Here is a 21,688-nt window from a genome sequence, read left to right as displayed (position 1 = left end):
TCCAGTTGTCCTGTTTAAAAGGTTCGAATAATTAGAAAGCCACCCCGAGGTCCCGTTCTGAAACTGGAGTGCAATTTGAGTGGTTTAAAGAAATTAATTAGTGTTATTGTGTGTGTGTGGGGGGACGTTGAAGTCCTAATAGATATGTTGAATTTGATATTGTGATGGCCATTTCAGGTACTAATGATTCTGCTAACCAGGGTGTTGTCACCAGAGTGGTGAATTATTAAGGAATAGGAGAATTTACTTTGCCTTCACCAAGTAAGTACCAGTATTTATGTCTGAGAATAGATAGGCTGAATTATGTACCCAGAGGATAATTTGGGCCCTGAAATTGTGATATTCACTGGTGTACATTTCCCTAAAGTCTAGGTGTTCTTTTGCTCTGGCATTTGCTTTTTCTGGCTCACCAATTGTCGTGGTTTGATTTACAGTTTTCTACTGGGAACCCATTATATGAATCTTACTACAAACAGGTAAGCTCCTAATACTTCTGCATGCTTTACTTTTTGATAAGGAGCAGTGTAGCCCAGTGGAAAGAGCACAGGACTGCATCCTATTCCCGGCTCCCCTCTGGCCGGCTGCCTCAATTGGCAGGTCTCTTAACTTCTCTGTGCCTCAGTTTCCTTATCTGTATGTAAAATGGGGATTTAGTATCTGTTCTCTCCCCTCTTAGCTTGGGAGCCCTAGGAAGAACAGGGAATGGTACCTGAATTGTATTGTGTTGTATCCAATTGTATTGTATCTATCCCAGCATCTAGTACAGTGCTTGGCACATGGAGCTTAACACATATTGTTATTATTACCCCAACTCGATTTTAGTTATGCTGTTGATGACATTTACCCCTCCTTGCCCAGCTAATGGAATGTCTGATTTTTTTTCCCCTTTGCCATATTTCCTCTTTTCTAGAAAACGTGCTTCAAATGGTCCTGTGTTTTTGTATTACAGGTAGATCCATCATATACAGGGAGAATTGGAGCTGGTGAAGCTGCCCTTTTTCTTAAAAAATCAGGTCTCTCAGACAATATCCTTGGAAAGGTAAATGAAGCTTCAATGCCACCAGCAGAGTATGTGAATTCTTGTGTTCTCAAGGTTATACACTCACAGTCTATTTCTGGAAACCATTTTCTGGCCTCAGTACCAATTTGAACCCTCACAGTGATGCTATTAGTCTGATTTGTAATCTACATTTCTGGTTACAATTCTGGACTCAGAACAGTTAGGTCAAGTGTCTTCCAAGATGCTATTAATTCTTTCCTCATTTTGTTTTGTCGTTCATCAGACTAAAATCAGAATACTAATCATGCTATGGTGGCCTGCATGTGATGTGTACTGTGTAGCTGTGCTCTCTGCAATATTTTCTGGGGGCCCAGTAGCCAAAAGTTGTGGGTATTTTAACCCACAGCTCCTCGCACATCCACAGAGTAAACAGCTATTCTGCCAATTGTCAGGAGACCATGACATCATCACCACTCCAAACAGACCTAGGAGGCATTTCCTGAATAATTTTTCCCTGCCTCCCTGGTCATGTCAACCCATCACAGCCACTTCAAGCGTTCTCGTGTTTTTTCGTTTGTTGTGAGTTTACATGTGGCCATTATTTACGTCTGGTCTTTCATTCTTAACTATGACATATTCATCGAGTTATATCTACTCTCTCCCCTGTTGGACTGTAAGCTCCTCCGGGGCAGAGATCACATCTTTTTCTTCCTTTGAATGGCTCCCAAACACCTAGTACAGAGCTCCGATCACAATAGACATCCAATAAAAACTGTTAATATTGATACTATTCAACCAGCTTCATTAGGGAGGCTCTGATCGGAGTCCACATAGACGATAGAATTCTATAGCACATTGTTTTTAAGCTTTTTTCAACTTTCCCTTTAAGATTTGTATTCCAATTAAACTTTTTCTTTCCTGGTCCAAGGTAATTTGGCGTTTTAAGATTGTAAAGGCCTTTTAAGACTACATTTTGCTTGTGTTAAGACTAAAAATATATGTAATGATGGTATTTGTAATTATTTGTAATGAGATAAGGTGATGACTCTTTACAAATAGATGAACTAAAGGTGCCTAACCAGAAATAATTTTAATAATTTAATAATTTTAATTCTGTTTGCTTATTATTATTATTACTACTACATAGGGTAGGTTTTCAAGAAAGAAGTTTGGGGATTTAGATTTTTTTTTTTGCTGATTTCAGCACCGCACGTTATATCATGCTTCCATATTTACCTGATCTTTCTTATTACCCAAGGCTAAATTCTACCCACTTTATACAGTAGGCAAATTACCCCATCGGTTATTCTAAACCAACATGTGAACGGGAGCCACGTAAAAAGAGCTCTAGTATGTTTTTCTTCTTCTTTGGCTCTCCCTTAGCTTTTCTGTCCTGGAGACTGTAGCTGGAGAGAAGTTAAACTTTAGAGGAATCAGTTTAACTCCCAAAGTGTGAGATTTCTGTTGCCATTGTACTCTGTATCAGATTCTCTAATAATGCAGTAAGAATGTTTGTGAGTATCCAGAAATTACTGGACGTATATCAGAAGCTCATAACCAGTCCACATCCATCCTGTCCGTCCCCCATCCCCCCAGCCAAGGAGCAGCAGAAGGGCTCGGGGGTGCTGGGGGAAACCACTGTCGCAGGGAACTTGGGGCGGGGGTAGCTGGGAGGGCAGCTAGGGAGCGATCCCAACTCCCCAACCAGGCCTGAAAGAGACATGGCCATGGTGAATCCAGGGAGATGTTGGCAGAATTGAGTTCCCCAGGCCTGGGTCCTGCCGGATTTTCTGCCTTTTCTCCCTCGGGCTCTCCTCGACCAACTCTCTTTAGCCTCCTGCCCTTCCCCCTTCCCACCACCCTCCCTTCCCCCTCCACGTCAAGCCTCCTTGGACTTCCTTCACCGAAGCGGAAAAAGCGTTCATTCAGATAGCCGAACAGTGCGCCCCCGGTTGTAAATCCAATTTATAGTGGGTTGTGATGAAAAATATTTGCAAATGACAGCAGTTCCTCCAGGAATTTGCCAGATCCTACCGTCAGATCTGCTATTTCCCCCGCTTACCATAGGAGCAGAACGGGAAAGTTCTACGTGGGACGTTACGGCTTGATATTTTAAAATGACTAATGGGAAACTGAAGTTTGGGTGGCATTTTCAGTTTACCTGCATATTTTATTAGTACCGTAATTTGGATTGTTGTTTTTTTTTTCTGTTTGGAAAATGTGCTCACTTTACAGACTGTGGTAACACATTTGTTACATAAGCTTTACAGTGTACTTCTGCAATTTGGAGCAAACTGCAGTAGGTATGTAGCTAGTCACCCTTTTGTCCATGGTGAGTGCCTCTGGGCACCTTCATTCTTCTTCTCCCCCGGACATTTTGCTGCCATTGCAGCTGTATTGAGGAGAAATTGTCTTCACTCCTGCCTTCACACCCTTGAACTCCGGGGCCTGTCACCTTGCACTTCTTGTTTGGAAGGGTGAAAGTTGGAGGTGGCGAGCAAGTAGGTAAGATTTTTCCATCCGCACAACTTAATCAAAGTCTTAAGATTTCTATTTGAACTCCCTAGAATAGATTCATTATTTCGAGTAATTTTAATGTATACTTTTGTGTTTCTGCAGATATGGGATTTGGCTGACCCAGAGGGAAAAGGTTACTTGGACAAACAGGTATATACCGATATACAGTGCGAGTGGAGATAAGTGTCAGGGAACGTTAAAGACTAGTGTACGTTCTACCAAATTAATCTCCACTCTAAGTAAAATCGGAAAAGGGGCTTGATTGAGGGAGAAGAGATGTTTATTCAACCATCCATTTATAAGTACTTTCAGTCCTTTCTGAAATTTTTTTACAAGTTTTAGACACCAGCGGCAGTTTAAAATACTCAGTGTCCATTTTACAATGTTTTAAAATTCAGAAATGTATAAGCAGTGATATTTCATGGTCTAAGAATGATTTAAAAAAAAAACCTCAGAAGACCGCGTGAGACTTGGAAAACAGTGCTTAGGAGCTCACATCAGTTCTTTGTACAGTCAGTTCTGCCAGAACACATGTTTTCACTACATGTCTTGGCTAGAAATGTGACAAGCCGAATTAAGGAATGTTCTTCCAACAACACACGTCTGGAAACAGTGTGACGTGATGTTGGAAGAAATGGTTGCGTGGCTTTAGAAATGGGGGAACACTAGGGCGAGTCTTTTCCTTAACGTGGGGTGCTGCAAGAATGCATCCCCTCCCCACCAAGTTAAAGAAGTGGGTGTCCATTCTGGTAGGTAGAATCATGTTAAAATTTGCTGAAGATTAAAATCGTTTTTTTCAAGTGTTCTGAATGCTCCCCGCTGGGGTCGACAAGAGTAAAGCATTAGGGAAAGCATAAGCAGAAAAATGCAGGTGCTAGTGATGGGCTCATCTATTGCCGGGGGAGTAGATAATCACGAACGTAGTCCATTTGTCAGAGAATAACTGTAAAAATAGAAATGCCTTTACAGCAAACCTGGGCAGCAGTGATGGTAATTTATTATTTGGGACTATGTAAATGGTTGCCTGCAATTTGACATTTATTCCTAAGCCTAAAAGTTAGGGAGCGAGTTATTTAGTGGAAAAGAGAAGCATAATGTTGTGCCCTATTTGTAGTTTTAGTGAAATGGGGGAAAAAAAAAATCAGTTTTCCCTCCAAAGTGCTTTAGGATTAATGCATAAACATAGACATGTTTTCAGGAGCGAAGGGATGAGTCCGTTGAAGTCAATGGATTTTATATTTTAATTTTAATTCTCTGACAGTAGGGATTTGTGTCCTCATTTCTAGAATTATGCATTCTACCGAGAACGCTTATGTAGATTGCTTGTTTTTTTTATTTATTAATAAGATGTTCTATACTTACTTGCTTTGTTTTGAATTTGTAGGGTTTCTATGTTGCACTGAGACTAGTAGCTTGTGCACAGAATGGCCATGAGGTTAACTTGAGCAGTCTAAACTTGAATATGCCACCTCCTAAATTTGTAAGTGATTTTTTTAAAAAAAATACATCACTAAATTGTTAATGAAAATAAATCCATCTTTTCTATACTAAAAGTTGCTCTTATAATAACAAGATGCTTTTAGACCATGAACTAAGGTTTGCAAATTGCTTTTCTTCCAAGTAGTAATTGTCAAGGATGAAGTTCACGGGTATATTTTTTTTTCTTTTAGCATGACACTAGCAGTCCTTTACTGATTACACCGCCTTCAGCTGATGCCCACTGGGCTGTTAGGGTGAGTTTATGAAGATAGTGAGCTTCACGTGTTCATTGCCTAATATTTCATCATCATTCCCTTGTCCCTGGAATAATCATGCTGAATGCAGACTTGTATGGAATAATGCTAATAATAAGCCAACTTGAGGCATATGTAAAACCTAAAGATACTGTTACCTTTGGGATTATATATTGGCTACATTATTTAAATTCTAAAGGTCAGATGACATAGTTTTAATAGTTTGAGCGGGTGTTTTAAAATGTAGATGTGATGCTTATTCAAGCCACTAAAAAGCTTTGAGAACTTATAAATGGATAGCATCAAATAGATAGATCTTTAATTCTATTACTGTTTACAACCTCTTCTTCAAATCATTGTTCATTGTCGGGTTCTGGTGATGCTTTTTGAAAGGTCTCCTCGAGCAAGCAACTCATAAGTGCTAATGCAACATAAAAGGGTGTTGTGGCGCCTCTAAACCCCCCAAATTTGACATCAGCAAGTAAGTGGAAAAGTACTGCAGCTGACACCTGCAGGTAAACCCAGTAATTTGAGAAAGGGCATAAGTGAAGAAAATATTACAGCGGACTCACTTTAAGGACTCCGGGAAGCCACACAGGTTGCTCTGGTCACATCCCAGCGTTCTCCCTGTCCACGCCGCCACCTATGGCAACCGAGGCATCAAGAGCGGGGCCAGCCCTAAGCTTCTTGTGGGCAGGGAACGTGCCTACCAACTCTGTTTTAATGTCCTCTCCCACGCGTTTAATAATAATAATGTTGGTATTTGTTAAGCGCTTACTATGTGCAGAGCATTCATTCATTCAATAGTATTTATTGAGCGCTTACTATGTGCAGAGCGCTGTACTAAGCGCTTGGAATGTACAAATGGGTAACAGATAGAGACAGTCCCTGCCCTTTGACGGGCTTACGGTCTAATTGGGGGAGACGGACAGACAAGAGCAATGGCAATAAATAGAATCAAGAGCATTGTTCTAAGTGCTGGTGTATACAAGGTAATCAGGTTGTCCCACATGAGGCTCACAGTCTTAATCCCCATTTTACAGATGAGGTAACTGAGGCACAGAGAGGTTAAGCGACTTGCCCAAGGTCACACAGCTGACAAGTGGCAAAGGTGGGATTCGAACCCATGACCTCTGACTCCCAAGCCCATGCTCTTTCCACTGAGCCTCGCTGTTTAGTACAGCACTGTGAGAAACAGTGTGGAAAGAGCCCGGGCTTGGGAGTCAGAGGTCGTGAGTTCTCATCCTGCCTCTGCCACTTGTCAGCTGTGTGACTTTGGGCAAGTCACTTAACCTCTCTGGGCCTCAGTTACCTCATCTGTAAAATGGGGATGAAGGCTGTGAACCCCACGTGGGACAACCTGGTTACCTTGTATCTACCCCAGTGCTTAGAACAGTGCTTGGCACATTGTAAACGCTTAACAAATACCGTCATTATTATAACAGTAAGCGCGTCTCTAATAATAATAATGTTGGTATTTGTTAAGCGCTTCCTATGTGCCGAGCACTGTTCTAAGCGCTGGGGTAGACACAGGGGAATCAGGTTGTCCCACGTGGGGCTCACAGTCTTAATCCCCATTTTACAGATGAGGGAACTGAGGCACCGAGAAGTGAAGTGACTTGCCCAAAGTCACACAGCTGGCAAGTGGCAGAGCTGGGGTTCAAACCCATGACAGACTGTAAGCTCGTTGTGGGCAGGGAATGTGTCTTGCTATATTGTACTCTCCCAAGCGCTCAGTACAGTGCTCCGCACCCAGTGAGCGCTCAGTAAATACGATTGCTCGACAGCGCTCAGAACAGGTCGGGGGAGGATGCCTGGGGTCGATGGACTCCTGGAATCGGTGGGCTCTGGGTGCCTGGAATGCCCACAGCTTGCCTCCTGGGTCCTAGTCTTTGGGTTCCACCTGGTGCCACCAACCAGGAGGTAATTAATTAGTCAGTGGTATTTGTCGAGTGCATCCTGCGGGCAGAGCAGTGTACTGAGCACTTGGGAGAGTATAGTACGGCAGAGTTAATAGACACGTTCCCTTGCCCCCGACGAGCCTGCAGTGTAGAAGTAAGCACCAGTCAATGAGTGATAATGATAATTGTGGCATTTGTTAAGCCCTTACCAGTTGCTAAGCACTGTAGTCAGTGGTGGGGTAGATAAAAGGCAATCCTCTAGACCGTAAGCTCATTGTGGGCAGGGAATGTGTCTGTTTTATCATTATATTATACTCCCCCAAGTGTTGAGTGCAGTGCCTGGCCCACATGGGGATTGTAGACTAAGGGGGAGGGAGAGCAGGTATTTAATACCCATTTTAGAGATAAGGAAACCGAGGGACCGAGAAGTTAGGCGACTTACTCAAGGTCATACAGCAGGCAAGTGGCCGAGGTGGGATTAGAATTCAGGGCCTCCGACTCCCAGGCCTGGGCTCTTTCTACTAGGCAGCTTCTGGCTTACTTCCAGGTCACGGGGAATCCAGAGACCAGGGAGGGATCAACTAAATCTGTCACTCTCCCACTCTCCCTACCTGGGCCTCAACCACCCTCGGAGTTTGGTTGGCCTAGTGCAGAGAGCAGGGGCTTGGGAGTCAGAAGACCCGGGTTCTTATCCCAGCTCTACCACGTCCCTGCTGTGTGACCTGGGGCAAGTCACTTCCCTTCTCCGTGCCTCAGTTCCCTCATCTACAGAATGGGGATACAGTACCTATTCTCCCTTCTATTTATCCCTTCTATTTAGACTGTGAGTCCTACGTGGTACCTGATTATCTTGTATCTATCCTTATAAGAAGGACCTGGGTTTTCATCCCAGTTCTGCCCCTCTGTCTGCTGTGTGACATGGGGTAAACCACTTGACTTCTGGGCCTCAGTCAACTCACCTGTAAAATGGGGATTAAGTCTGCGAGCCTCACGTGGGACATGGACCGTGTCCAACCGCATTTGCCTGTATCTACCCCAGCGCTTACAACGGCATCTGGCACAGAGTAAGCACTTAAATACCTTTAAGTATACCTTAAATACCTCTGCTTCAAGGCAGAGTGTCTCTCTCAAGGAACGCCGTATTTGTCTTCAGAATCAGTGTTAGCAGGGGGTTTCTGCTTTCTTGGAAAGAAGTGGCCCAAACTGCCTCTGACATAAAGTTATTCTCAGACCTCACCTAGACAGGCAAGATTTGAGGGAAAAAAAAATGGTATTCTGATATTTCTGAACCTAGAGAAAACACACCTCTTCAGATTTTTAGACCAGTGACTCTTCAGGATATTAAAAATTGGAGTGAAAAATCTAGTATGGGGGACAGAGTTCATTCAGCATTTAAACCCCTGAGAAGTTAGAAGTATCGTACTGATAACCTCTTAGCGTTTGTTTTCTTTGCGCTAGAGCAAACAAATGTGGAGAGCAGCCTCAGCAATCCAGGCAAAAAATGTGGTCAGAATTTTGTTGGACCTGGCTTTATTTTTCTGAAGCTGAGACGGGTTGCTCTCTCAATGGATAGTAGATATGATGCTAGGCAAGATCAATTTAACACACAGCCCTTTTTAATCGTCTCTGAATTTTAACTTCTGTGACCTGATTCATGATTTCTATGGAAAAAATACTATTTTGAAGCATTTTGTAGCATCTTGTGTTTGTAACATGTCCTACTAAACTGTTTTTACCAGCAATTCACTACTAATGGATGAGTTGTAATTATATAATGCTTTTCTCTTGAAGAGTTCACACCCTTCACTTATACTATTTCTTTACGTTACACAACCCTGTGAGATAGGTGTACGGAGAGTTTTATTTTCACTTTCTCGGAAGGGGAGACTGAGAAACATGTTAAAGGGTTTGCTCCGAAACATACCCCAGACCTGACTTAAAAGCTCATATCATCTCTATTTCATTATTATGGTCATCCAGCTCTTTAACATTCCCAAAGGTTGCTTTTGCACAGGGGAAAAAGCACCTTCAAACCCAGTTTGTTTTGATATGTAAAGTGTCCTGAGTTTTAGCACAGTGGCAAAGAAAGGTAGTTACTTAGATGTCTTCACTTAATTTTTTTGTAAGATATCATTTTTGGAACTCACACAGGCACACTTTTTTACTTATTCAGGCTATTTCTTACCAACTAGGTGGAAGAAAAAGCAAAATTTGATGGTATATTTGAAAGCCTTTTACCTATAAGTGGTTTACTCTCTGGAGATAAAGTAAAACCAGTACTGATGAACTCAAAACTACCTCTTGATATCCTGGGAAGGGTAAGTTTACAGAAAATTTATTTTTCATTTTGTTTTTGTTGGTGACAGTATTAACTAAATTACTTGAAGGTAAGGCACTGTATTTATTTCTCGGTTTTTTCCCTTAAAGTATTCTTTTGACTTTTGGTCAGATTTAATTTTGCCTCCCCTTCCTCATCCCCTTCTTTTTTTTTTTTTTTTTTTTACATGGAATCAGTAGATGTTTTTTCAGAGGGTCAGAGAAACATTTTTGGCCAAATGAATGTGTGTGATGGGTCAAGGTCTGTCATTCTTTCAACAATGAAGAATTTATTATCCAATCCAAAAGTTCATTCCACCTTTAGTATCTTGGCTCAGCCTTAACCAAACATTTTTCAGCTCTCATATTTACTGAAAACTGTGTTTGCTGAAATATTTTCTTCTAGGATCTGCTTTGGTTTTGGCAGTACCGAGATAATACAAGAGAACAAAAATGTTAGATTAGAAAATGGCCAGTCCAGTTTAGCTGTTCACGGTGACAGAAATGAACAAATATTAAGGAAAAGAACATTAATTTTTAAAAGGAGGTGTAGGTCATGATTTAACTCATTAAAGCTGAGGTATCTGTAATGAAGTCATCAAAAATAGCATTCATGCATAGTTTGAAAGGGTATATGAAAATGCCATTTAAAAATAAATAATTTAAGCTGTACAGTTCTTGGACACTTACAATTATTGATTGTTAGAAAAGAATGAGCAAAATTCTATTGGAAAAAATCATTCCATTTAAAAAGAAAAAGTGTTTTCTTAAACTCTGGTTTGGTATGTTCAGTCTCGTATGCCAAGTGAGAAATTTTCACTGAGTGGAAAAACATATGGAATTAATTACTACAGGAAACAGTGTAGGCAGAAAGTATCAGATTCAAGGAGGGTTGGGGTAAATTCATGGATATAATGGGTTATTTAGAGGGAATGTTACTGATATTACCCAATACTGTTAGCCATGAAAATGGATATCACCGAATACTGGGCTGGGTGGATCATTGGTTTTCCCAGTTTGACACACATTCTTAAATGCCTGTAGACTGTTTTAAAAATGGATTTTGATTGGGCTTATTTTCATTATTATATACTTGTGTCTTAAAAATCTGAGAGGTAGCTCTGGCTCTAATAGCCATTATTTCTATTTCCAAGTGCCGTCGAGTTGTCTCCGATTCATAGAGACTCGATGGATATATTTTCTCCAGAATGTCCTGTCTTATGCCATAATCTGTAACCTTGCTAACGGTTTTTCCGTTATCATTGTTATGGTTTCTATCCTCGTAGCTGCTGGTCTGCCTCTTTCATGTATTCCCTGGACTTTTCCTAGCATTAGTGTCTTCTCCAGAGAATTAGTCGTCCCGACGATGTGTCCAAAGTATGCCAATCTAAGTTGTCATTTGGCCTTCCAGAGACCACATTGGTGTAATTTGCTCCAAAACCTATTTGTTTGTTTTTCGGGCGATCCATGGTACTCGCCATCGTCTTCTCCAGCACCATATTTCAAAAGAGTCGATGCTCTTTCTATCCTGTTTTTTTTCACCATCTAGCTTTCGGACCCGTACGTTTTCACCGGAAACGCCGTAGAATTGACAATTTGTATTATGTGGCAATTGTCACATCACGTTTCACCACTGTTCCCGGGCTCTTTGTAGCAAATCTTCCTCACATTAATCTATGACGTTTTTCTTGACTACTGGCTCCTTTGGTATTGATCATCGACCCCAGGAGAGGAAAATTGTCAACTATTTCAGTCTTCTCTCTATCCGTTATAAATGTATTAAAACTTCCAGTTGTCATGATCTTTGTTTTCATGACATTTAACTGATAGCCAAAGTTTGTTTTTTGCTCACCCCCACTACCCCTCGGCCTCATTTGATAAAAGTAAGTGTCATTTCTGGTACATTGGCCACATGAAAAGATTGAGCATTAAAAGTTGAAATTTCAGTGAATGAAAATTGACGATCTTCAGAATGTGCACTCTTCTGACATATTTTTGCTCTTCATTCTTATAGGTTTGGGACCTCAGTGATATCGACAAAGATGGACATTTGGACAAAGATGAATTTGCTGTGGTTAGTAGTAATGTTATTTATTAAGCGCTTATGGTAGGCAGAGAAGGGCGCTCAGTCTCTGTCCTTTGTGGGACTCGTAGTCTTAATGTATTAGTGGGGAGAAGGACCTGGAGACAGGCCAGGAATGACGAAGCATTAGAACACATCAGAGAGAAATACACAAAATCAAAACAAAAGTCAGTAGGGCAGAAGCAGAGGAGCAGAATTTCGGCCTCCTTGGGGTTCAGAGTTCATGGCACACCCCCAGCCACCAGTCTTTCCAGGGTTTTGTGGGGGCCCTTTTCTCCACCATTTATTCTTTAGTACACATGTTAAGGAAGAAAATAGGCAGCTATTGCAGGATTCTCGCCTCTCTCTGTCCTTTTTCTTTAGGGCACTAGCCCAAGTGTTTTGGGATCAGTGAGCCTCCCCTTCCTTATTTGCTGTGCTCCAAAGACTCTGACCTCTTACTCTCCCCTCACTGCTTCCTTCCTTCCTCCTCCTCGATCCATCTTTCTCCTTGTTCCTGGTGTATCCATTCCTTCCCCCTTTTTTTATGGTATTGGTTAAGTTATGGTATTTGTTAAGCCAAGCCCTGTACTAAGTGCTGGGAGAGGTACAAGCTAATCAGATTGGAGACAGTCCCTGTCCCATATAGGGCTCACAGTTTTAATCCCCATTTTACACTGAGGCCCAGAAAAGGTAAGCGACTTGCCCAAGGTCACACAGCAGACAAGGGATGGAGCCTCTCCCGCAGCTGTTTTTTCTCCAAATCCATTGTTGCTTCACTTCCACTGGTGCCTTTCCTTCTGATCCTTGCCTTTAAAGCGCTCAATCAGCTCACCCCCTCCTATCTTACCACAGTCCAGCACGCTCTCTTGACTCCTCTAATGCCAATATAGTCCCTTTACCTTGATCTCATCTGTCTCGCCCCTGACCCCTTGCTCAAGTCCTGCCTTTGGCTTGGAACTCCCTCCCCTTCGTATTTGGCAGACCACCACCCTCCCCACCTTCAAAGCCTTTTTAAATCACATCTCCTTCAGAAAGACTTCCTTGACTAAGTCCTAATTTCCCCTTCTCCCTCTCCCCCTTTTGCATCACCCTTGCACTTGGGTCTGTACCCCTATTCACGCTACCCTCAGCTCCACAGCACTTATGTACGTGCGTATTTGTAATTGATTTTAATGTGTGTCTTCCCCTCTAGACTATAAACTCCTTGTGGGCATGGAAGCGGCTGCATGGCCTGGCAGATAGAGCTCGGGCCTGGGAATCAGTAGGACCTGGGTCCTATTCCCGGCTCTGTCACTTGTCTGCTGGGTGACCTTGGGCAAGTCCCTTAACTTCCCTGGGCCTCAGTTACCTCATCTGTAAAGTGGGGATTAAGACTGTGAGCCTCGTGTGGGATGGGACTGTGTCCAACCTGATTAGCTTGTATCTATCCCACCACTTAATACAGTGACTGGCACATGGTAAATGCCTCAGAAATACCATTAAAAAAACCACCGTCTACCACCTCTGTTACATTACACTCTCCCAAACACTTAGTACAGTCTCTGCACACAGTAAGCGCTCAATAAATATGATTGATCCTTAATGCATGCTTCTTCTGACCCTTCCTCATCCTCTCTCCTTCTGGCTGATGCTGTCTTTGACCTAACTATGGATAGTTTTGGTAGCTGTGAGTGGGATTTGGAGAGCTAATAATAATGGTATTTGTTTAGCGCTTACCAGGTGTCAAGCACTGTTCTGAGCACTGGGGTAGATATAGGGTAATCAGGTTGTCCCACATGGGACTTACACCCATTTTACAGATGAGGTAATTGTGGCCCCGAGAAGTTAAGAGACTTGCCCAAACTCTTACAGCTGACAAGTGCCGGAGCCAGGATTAGAACCCATGACCTCTGACTCCCGAGCCCGTGCTCTAAGCCACGCTGCATTTTGTTTAACTCAAAGAAAAATTAAGGAATTGCTTGGGATTGTTAAATTTCACTGTAGATGATTAACATTTCCAGTGCGTTTCTTAACATAACGTCCTTAAGCTGATATCCTAAAATGGTAGGGATGTCCTAAATTTTATAGTCGTAGTTTAAAAATGGCACTGTATTTAAATTGATCCTCTGAATCAAGGTTTTTTTAACGTGCCGTTGAGTACAGTTTTAATACAGGCAGTCAAAATTTTCAAATTTCACATGAACGCAAGCAGCATGGCCTAATGGAAAGAGCATGGGCCTGGAAATCAGAGGACCAGGGTACTAATCCTGGTTTTGCCAATTGCTTGCTGTGTGATTTTGGGAAAAACTTGGGAAAGCTCCTCTGTGCCTCAGTTTTCTCAGCTGCAAAATGTGGATTAGATACCTATTCTCCTACTTAGGCTGCGAGCCCCATGTGGGACAGGGTCTGTGTCCAACCTGAATAACTTGTATCTGACCTAGTGCATAAAGCAGTGGGGTCTTTTGTTTTTGTTTAAGCACTTACTCTGTGTTAAGCAGTGTTCTAAGCGCTGGGGTACTGAACTCAACTCACTCCCCTATCCTTTCGTCATTGTCATACCACTAACCCACAGCCCCAGATCACCTCCACAGTCTGCCTCCTTTGCTCCCCGCGCATGAGCCGCAGAGCACTGCTGGCGGAAAGCGAGATATCAGGCTGACCTCATCCACTTCAAGTTTATCCTTGTGTGCTTCAACTCAGCCCTCGCTTCTGCCTGGCAAAATTATTTATCCATCCTTATTGACACCCGTGCCCATTGCCCTCACCAATTGTTTCAGACATTTAACTCCCTCCTCAAGTCCCCTGTCCCCCCTCCTCCACCTCTCTCCCCCATTAATGACCTGGCCACTTGCTTTATTGAGAAAATTGAAACTATCAGGTGTGATCTCTCTAAAATCTCCCATGCTCCCACTCTCCATCTCCTTCCCAAAAGGAGATCTCCTGCCTTCCCTCAAAATCCACCACCTCCACCTGAGCATCTGACCCCATCCTTTTGCATCTTATCAAAACGCTTGCGCCCTCCCTTCTTCCCTCCCTGGCCGCCATCTTCAATTCTTTGCTCTCCAATGGCTTCTTCCCCACTGTTTTCACTCCTGCTCATGTCTCCCTTATCCTAAAAAAAACCCTCCCTTGACTCCACAGCTCCCTCCATTTATCGCCACATCTCCCTCCTACCATTCCTTTCCAAACTCCTTGAGCGAGTTGTCTACACCCGCTGTCTCAAGTTCCTCCCCTCCATTTCTCTCCTTGACTCCTTCCAATCTGGCTTCTGTCCTCTTAACGCCACAGAAACCGCCTTCTCGAAAGTCAGTAATGACTTCTTCCTGCCAAATCCAATGGCATCTACTCCAGCCTTGTCGACCAGCCCCTTCTCCTGGAAACATTATCCACCTTTGGCTTCACTGACACTATCCTCTCCTAGTTCTGTCTCTCTGGCCTTTCATTCTCAGTGTCTTTTGTGGGCTCCTTTTCTGCCTCCCATTCTCTAAGTCCCTCAAGGCTCAGTTCTGGGCCCCCTTCTATTCTCCATTTACACCCACTCCCTTGGAAAACTCACTCGCTCCTATGGCTTTCAACTACCACCTCTATATAGATGATTCCCAAGTTTACGTCCCCAGCCCGACGTCCCCAGCCCGTCCCTTCTCCTCTGCGGTCTTGCATTTCCTTCTGCCTTCAAGGCATCTCTACTCGGATGGCCCTCCAACACCTCAAACTTAACATATCCAAAGCAGAACTCATCTTCCCATCCAAACCCTGCCCTCCCCCTGATTTTCCCATCACTTTAGACAGCACCACCATCCTTCCTGTCTCTCAAACCTGTAACCTTGGCATTATCCTTGACTCCTCTCTCATTCATTCATTCATTCATTCATTCAATAATATTTATTGAGCGCTTACTATGTGCAGAGCACTGTACTAAGCGCTTGGAATGTACAATTGGACAATAGATAGAGACAATCCCTGCCCACTGATGGGCTTACAGTCTAATCGGTCTACAGTCTAACCCACCTATTCAATCTGTTACTAAATCCTGTTAGTTCAGTGTTCAAAACATTGCTAAAATCTGCCCATTTCTCTCCATCCAACCTGCTAACCCGTTCCAAACACTTAGTCTATCCTGCCTTGATTACTGCATAAGCCTCCTTGTTGACCTCCCTGCCTCCTCCCTCCGTCCACTCCAGTCTGTACTTTACCCTATTCCCTGGATCATTTTTCTGCAGAAACATTCAGCCCGTGTTTCCCCACTCCTGAAGAACTTCCAGTGGTTGCCCATCCACATCAAACAAACTCTTTACCATTGCCCTTAAAGCACTCAATCATCTTGCCCCCTCCTACCTTACCTCACTGCTCTCCTATTACAACCCATACTGCACACTTCGCTCTTTTAATGCCAACGCACTCACAATACCGCAGTCTCATCTATCTCATCACCGACCTCTCACCCATGTCCTGCCTCTGGCCTGGAACAACCTCCCTCTTCGTATCCAGACAATTACTCTCTCCACATTCAAAGCCTTATCAAAGACACATCTTCCTCACGAGGCCTTCCCTGACTAAACCCTCATTTCCTCTTATCCCACTCCCTCTGTGTCATTCTGATTTGCTCCCTTTATTCACCCCTCCCTCAGCCCCACGGCACTTATCTACATATCTGTAATTTATTTATATTAATGTCTGTCTCCTCCTCTATGCTGTGAGCTCATTATGGGCAGGGAATGTATACTAACTCTGTTGTTATTGTACTCTCCCAAGTGCTTAGTACAGTGCTTGGCACACAGTAAGCACTCAATAAATACAGTTGATTGATAGGTTTGACGCATAGTAAGTGTTTAATAAATAACATGGTAACAATAACTGGTTTCAATTTGTAATCTCACACATCCATTACTAAATTAATTTAGGACTTCTAATATCGTTAGGGCATGTGGCATATTAAAGTGGATTTTATTTGGTATGGTTGGAAGACAAATTCTAATTTGGTAAACTTGTACCTTTTTCATGAGATAGAAGTACCGAGTCGATTCCGATCATGTTAGTCCACATTATTTCATATGTTTTTATTGATTGATTTAAAATGGCATCCAGTTATTCCTATATCCTTTAGATTTCCAGATGTCGGAAACTAGAATCCACATAAGTTTCAGAGTGACTTCTTAAATGGTGAAAGTAATGAATGACTTATTTGCAAGTCCTTAAAGAGCTCCGTTTTTAATTTAAATTAATCAGTGCTATTTATTGAGCACTTACTATGTGCAGAGCCCTGTACTAAGCGATAGGGAGAGTACAATACAGTAGAGTCGGCAGAAATGTTCCTTGCCCACAATGAGCTTATGGTCTGGAAGAAAAAAAAATCTACCAGGAAAACGATTTTTGGTCTGCTCTACTTATAAATTTCTTCAAGTCAGAAAGTCTTTGTCTCAGAGTAATAAATGATGAAAAGACCGTCATTTGAATTCCATAGGTTAGAGTATAAGCACCTTGCGGACAGGAAACCTATCTGCCAACTCGGCTGTCCTCTTCCAAGTGCTTAAGTGCAGCGCTTAAGTAGGCGCTCAAGAAATACCAGTGATTGATTGTTTTCTCTCCGATTGTGGTTGTTGCCTTACCATATAAATCTATTTTATTCTTTGCATTTTTAGGCGATGCATTTAGTCTATCGAGCTCTTGAGAAAGAGCCGGTACCATCTGTACTGCCCCCAGCGCTTATCCCACCTTCCAAAAGAAAGAAAGCTGTTTTTCCTGGTGCGGTTGCTGTTCTTCCTGCGAGTCCTCCACCTAAAGATAGCCTTCGTTCAACTCCCTCCCATGGTAGTGTAAACAGCCTGAACAGTACAGGAAGTTTATCTCCTAAACATAGTATAAAACAAGTGCAGGTATGGTACCTTTTTTTTGGGTGGCGGGAGGAGGGAGGGACATTTTTGTTGAACTCTTGAAACGTGGTTGCGACGATTTAGATGTTTTCCTGTTAATAATAATTTTGGTATTTCTTAAGCGCTTACCTTGTGCCAAGCACTGTTCTAAGCGCTGGGTAGATACAAGGTAATCGAATTGGCCCACGTGGGGCTCACAGTCTTCATCCCCATTTTCCAGATGAGCTAACTGAGGCACAGAGAAGTTAAGTGTCTTGCCCAAAGTCACACAGCTGTTAAGTGGCAGAGCTGGGATTAGAACCCATGACCTCCGACTCCCAAGCCCGGGCTCTTTCCGCTGAGCCACGCTGCTTCTCGTTGTTGCTGTTCCTCAAATGAAAGTACTTTTTAAGTATATTTCTAAGATGCGTATTTTAACGGTAAACCATCCAAGAGAGATGGCAATCCCCCATCGGAATGAAAGCCCCTTGTGGAGAGGGGACAGACACGTCACTTCTTTGTATTGTGCTTTCCCAAGTAGTTGGTACGGTGCATTGCACTGATATGGACACTCCATACCTAGGTTTACTTCAACCTTTAAAGGGGAAGAAGGTAGGAGGTCAATGTCTTCCGAATCGCGCTTTTAGTTTGCCCGATGGGTATTTTTAATCTACGGCGGTGAAAACTGGGGAAGGGCGAAAGACCACGTCGGGATATGAGGAAACTTAAAAAGAAGCAAGAATTGCATTTAAAAATTTAAATGAAAAAAATGTAACTTGAATGTTTTCAATTCTCAATAACAGGGAACGAAGCGGCCAAAGGGTGATAAATGCTTGTAAGCTAATGCTCAAAGCCTCAAAAATCCAGTGGGTGCATTGGAATAATAATAATGATGGCATTTGTTAAGCGCTTACTGTGTGCAAAGCACCCGCTCTTGACCCCACTTCCCCCTCCAGTTATCGTCCTATCTCCCTACTACCCTTCCTTTCCAAAATCCTAGAACGAGTCATCTACAATCGATGCTTAGAATTCCTTAACTCCCATTCTCTCCTAGACCCCCTCCGATCTGGCTTCCGTCCCCTCCACTCTACCGAGACTGCTCTCTCTAAGGTCACCCATGACCTCCTTCTTGCCAAATCCAATGGCTCCTACTCCATTCTGATCCTCCTTGACCTCTCTGCTGCCTTTGACACTGTCGACCATCCCCTCCTCCTCCATACCTTATCTCACCTTGGCTTCACGGACTCTGTCCTCTCCTGGTTCTCCTCTTACCTCTCTGGCCGATCATTCTCGGTCTCCTTCGCTGGAGCCTCCTCCCCCTCCCATCCTTTAACTGTTGGAGTTCCTCAAGGGTCAGTTCTTGGCCCTCTTCTGTTCTCCATTTACACTCACTCCCTCGGTGAACTCATTCGCTCTCACGGCTTTGACTACCATCTCTATGCAGATGACACGCAGATCTACATCTCCGCCCCGTCCTCTCCCCCTCCCTTCAGGCTCGCATCTCCTCCTGCCTCCGGGACGTCTCCACCTGGATGTCGGCCCGCCACCTAAAACTCAACATGAGCAAGACTGAGCTCCTCATCTTCCCTCCCAAACCCGGTCCTCTCCCAGACTTCTCTATCACCGTGGATGGCACGACCATCCTTCCCGTCCCTCAGGCCCGCAATCTCGGTGTCATCCTTGACTCGTCCCTCTCGTTCACCCCACACATCCTATCCGTTACCGAGACCTGCCGGTTTCACCTCTACAATATCGCCAAGATCCGCCCTTTCTTCTCCACCCAGACGGCTACCTTACTATTACGGGCTCTCGTTATATCCCGGCTAGACTACCGTGTCAGCCTTCTCTCTGACCTCCCTTCCTCCTCTCTCGCCCCGCTCCGGTCTATTCTTCACTCCGCTGCCCGGCTCATCTTCCTGCAGAAACGATCTGGGCATGTCACTCCCCTTCTTAAACAACTCCAGTGGTTGCCTATAGACCTCTGCTCCAAACAAAAACTCCTCGCTCTAGGCTTCAAGGCTCTCCATCACCTTGCCCCTTCCTACCTCTCCTCCCTTCTCTCTTTCTACCGCCCACCCCGCACGCTCCGCTTCTCTGCCGCCCACCTCCTCACCGTCCCTCGGTCTCGCCTATCCCGCCGTCGACCCCTGGGTCACGTCCTCCCGCGGTCCTGGAACGCCCTCCCTCCTCACCTCCGCCAAACTGATTCTCTTTCCCTCTTCAAAACCCTACTTAAAAATCACCTCCTCCAAGAGGCGTTCCCAGACTGAGCTCCTCTTCCCCCTCTACTCCCTCTGCCATCCCCCCTTTACCTCTCCACAGCTAAAGCCTCATTTTCCCCTTTTCCCTCTGCTCCTCCACCTCTCCCTTCCCATCCCCACAGCACTGTACTCGTCCGCTCAACTGTATATATTTCCATTACCCTATTTATTTTGTTAATGAATTGTACATCGCCTTGATTCTATTTAGTTGCCATTGTTTTTACGAGATGTTCTTCCCCTTGACGCTGTTTATTGCCATTGTTCTTGTCTGTCCGTCTCCCCCGATTAGACTGTAAGCCCATCAAACAGCAGGGACTGTCTCTATCTGTTGCCGACTTGTTCATCCCAAGCGCTTAGTACAGTGCTCTGCACATAGTAAGCACTCAATAAATACTATTGAATAAATACTATTGAATGAACTGTTCTAAGCGCTAGGGAGGATACAAGGTGATCAGGTTGTCCCACGTGGGGCTCACAATCTTAATCCCCATTTTATAGATGAGGCAACTGAGGTACAGAGAAGTTAAGTGACTTGCCCAAAGTCACACAGCGAACAAGCGGCTGAGCTGGGATTTGAACCCATGACCTCTGACTCCCCAGCCCATGCTCTTTCCACCGAGCCACACTGCAGCTAGTGAGGATTTTGACATAATGGGCATTTCTAGAGAATCAGCATGGCTTAGTGGATAGAGCATGGGCCTGGGAGTCTGAAGGACCTGGGTTCTAATCCCGGCTCCGCCACATGACCGCTGGGTGACTTTGGGTAAATCACAGAACTTCTCTGGGCCTTAGTTACCTCATCTGGAAAATGGAGATTAAGAGTTGTGAGCCCCACATGGGACAGGGACTACGTCCAACCTGATTAACTTGTGTCTACCTCAGTGTTCGGCACATAGTAAGTGCTTAACAAGTAGCGTTATTATTATTATTCTAAAATGTGGTGAAAGAAAGAAAATCAGTGGCATATAGGCTAGGTGCCAACTCCTGGGAACTGATGGGGTAATTGCCCCCACACCATTTCAATTGTTTGAAATGATGGCATTTATTAAGTATTTACTATGTGCTAGGTTCTAGGATAGATACAAGTTTATAATAAAAATAATAATAATGATGGTATTTGTTAAGCACTTACTATGTGCCAAGCACTGGGGTGGATACAAGGTAATCAGGTTGTCCCACGTGGGGCTCACAATCTTAATCCCCATTTTTATAGATGAGGTAATGGAGGCCCAGAGAAGTGAAGTGACTTCCCCAGAGTCGCACAGCTGACAATAGTAATAATAATAATGATGGCATTTGTTAAGCACTTACTATATACGAAGCTGGGGTAGTACAGGGTAATCAGGGTGTCCCACGTAGGGGTCACAGACTTCATCCCCTTTTTACAGATGAGGGAACCGAGGCCCAGGGAAGTGAAGTGACTTCCCCAAAGTCACACAGCTGACAAGTGGCGGAGCCAGGATTATTCATTCATTTAATAGTATTTATTGAGCACTTACTAAGTGCAGAGCACTGTACTAAGCGCTTGGAATGTACAATTCGGCAACAGATAGAGACAATCCCTGCCCAATGATGGGTTTACAGTCTAATCAGGGGAGACAGATGGACAAAAACAAGACAACATAATCACCATACGTAGAATCAAGGGGTTGTACACCTCATTAACAAAATAAATAGGATAATAAAAATATATACAAATGAGCACAGTGCTGAGGGGGAGGGGGGAGGAGCAGAGGAAAAGGGGGCTTAGCTGAGGGGTGGTGAAGGGGGGAAGGAGGAGGGAGCAGAGGGCGGAGGGGGAGCAGAGAGGGAGCAGGGGGAGCAGAGGGATTATTCATTCAGTAGTATTTATTGAGCACTTACTATGTGCAGAACACTGTACTAAGCACTTGGAATGGACAATTCGGCAACAGAGACAATCCCTGCCCATTGATGGGCTTACAATCTAATCGGGGGAGAGAGATGGACAAAAACAAGACAACTTAATTGCGAAAAATAGAACCAAAGGGATGTACACCTCATTAACAAAATAAATAGAATCATAGATCTAGACGCATCATTAACAAC

The 21,688-nt window shown here is 43.8% G+C and overlaps 1 protein-coding gene across 7 annotated transcripts in view; it reads left to right on the top strand.

Annotated features, from left to right (window-relative positions):
• EPS15L1 (epidermal growth factor receptor pathway substrate 15 like 1) overlaps positions 1-21,688 on the top strand; it is a 138,283-nt gene that overhangs the window by 23,941 nt on the left and 92,654 nt on the right. For 6 of the 7 annotated variants that reach the window (XM_029051716.2, XM_029051714.2, XM_029051715.2 and 3 more), the window contains exons 2-9: positions 435-476; positions 950-1,039; positions 3,620-3,667; positions 4,902-4,997; positions 5,188-5,250; positions 9,344-9,469; positions 11,482-11,541; positions 17,151-17,384. In XM_029051716.2, coding sequence (XP_028907549.1) covers positions 435-476; positions 950-1,039; positions 3,620-3,667; positions 4,902-4,997; positions 5,188-5,250; positions 9,344-9,469; positions 11,482-11,541; positions 17,151-17,384 — 759 coding nt within the window. Of the gene's footprint in view, positions 1-434; positions 477-949; positions 1,040-3,392; positions 3,506-3,619; positions 3,668-4,901; positions 4,998-5,187; positions 5,251-9,343; positions 9,470-11,481; positions 11,542-17,150; positions 17,385-21,688 lie in introns of those variants that run through there. The other variant, XM_029051719.1, reaches the window with a different exon arrangement.

The sequence above is a fragment of the Ornithorhynchus anatinus genome, chromosome X1 (assembly GCF_004115215.2).
Source record: "Ornithorhynchus anatinus isolate Pmale09 chromosome X1, mOrnAna1.pri.v4, whole genome shotgun sequence".
Lineage (NCBI taxonomy): Eukaryota > Metazoa > Chordata > Mammalia > Monotremata > Ornithorhynchidae > Ornithorhynchus > Ornithorhynchus anatinus.
Note: the sequence above shows the minus strand (reverse complement) of the source record. Positions and strands in the feature narration are given on the sequence as shown.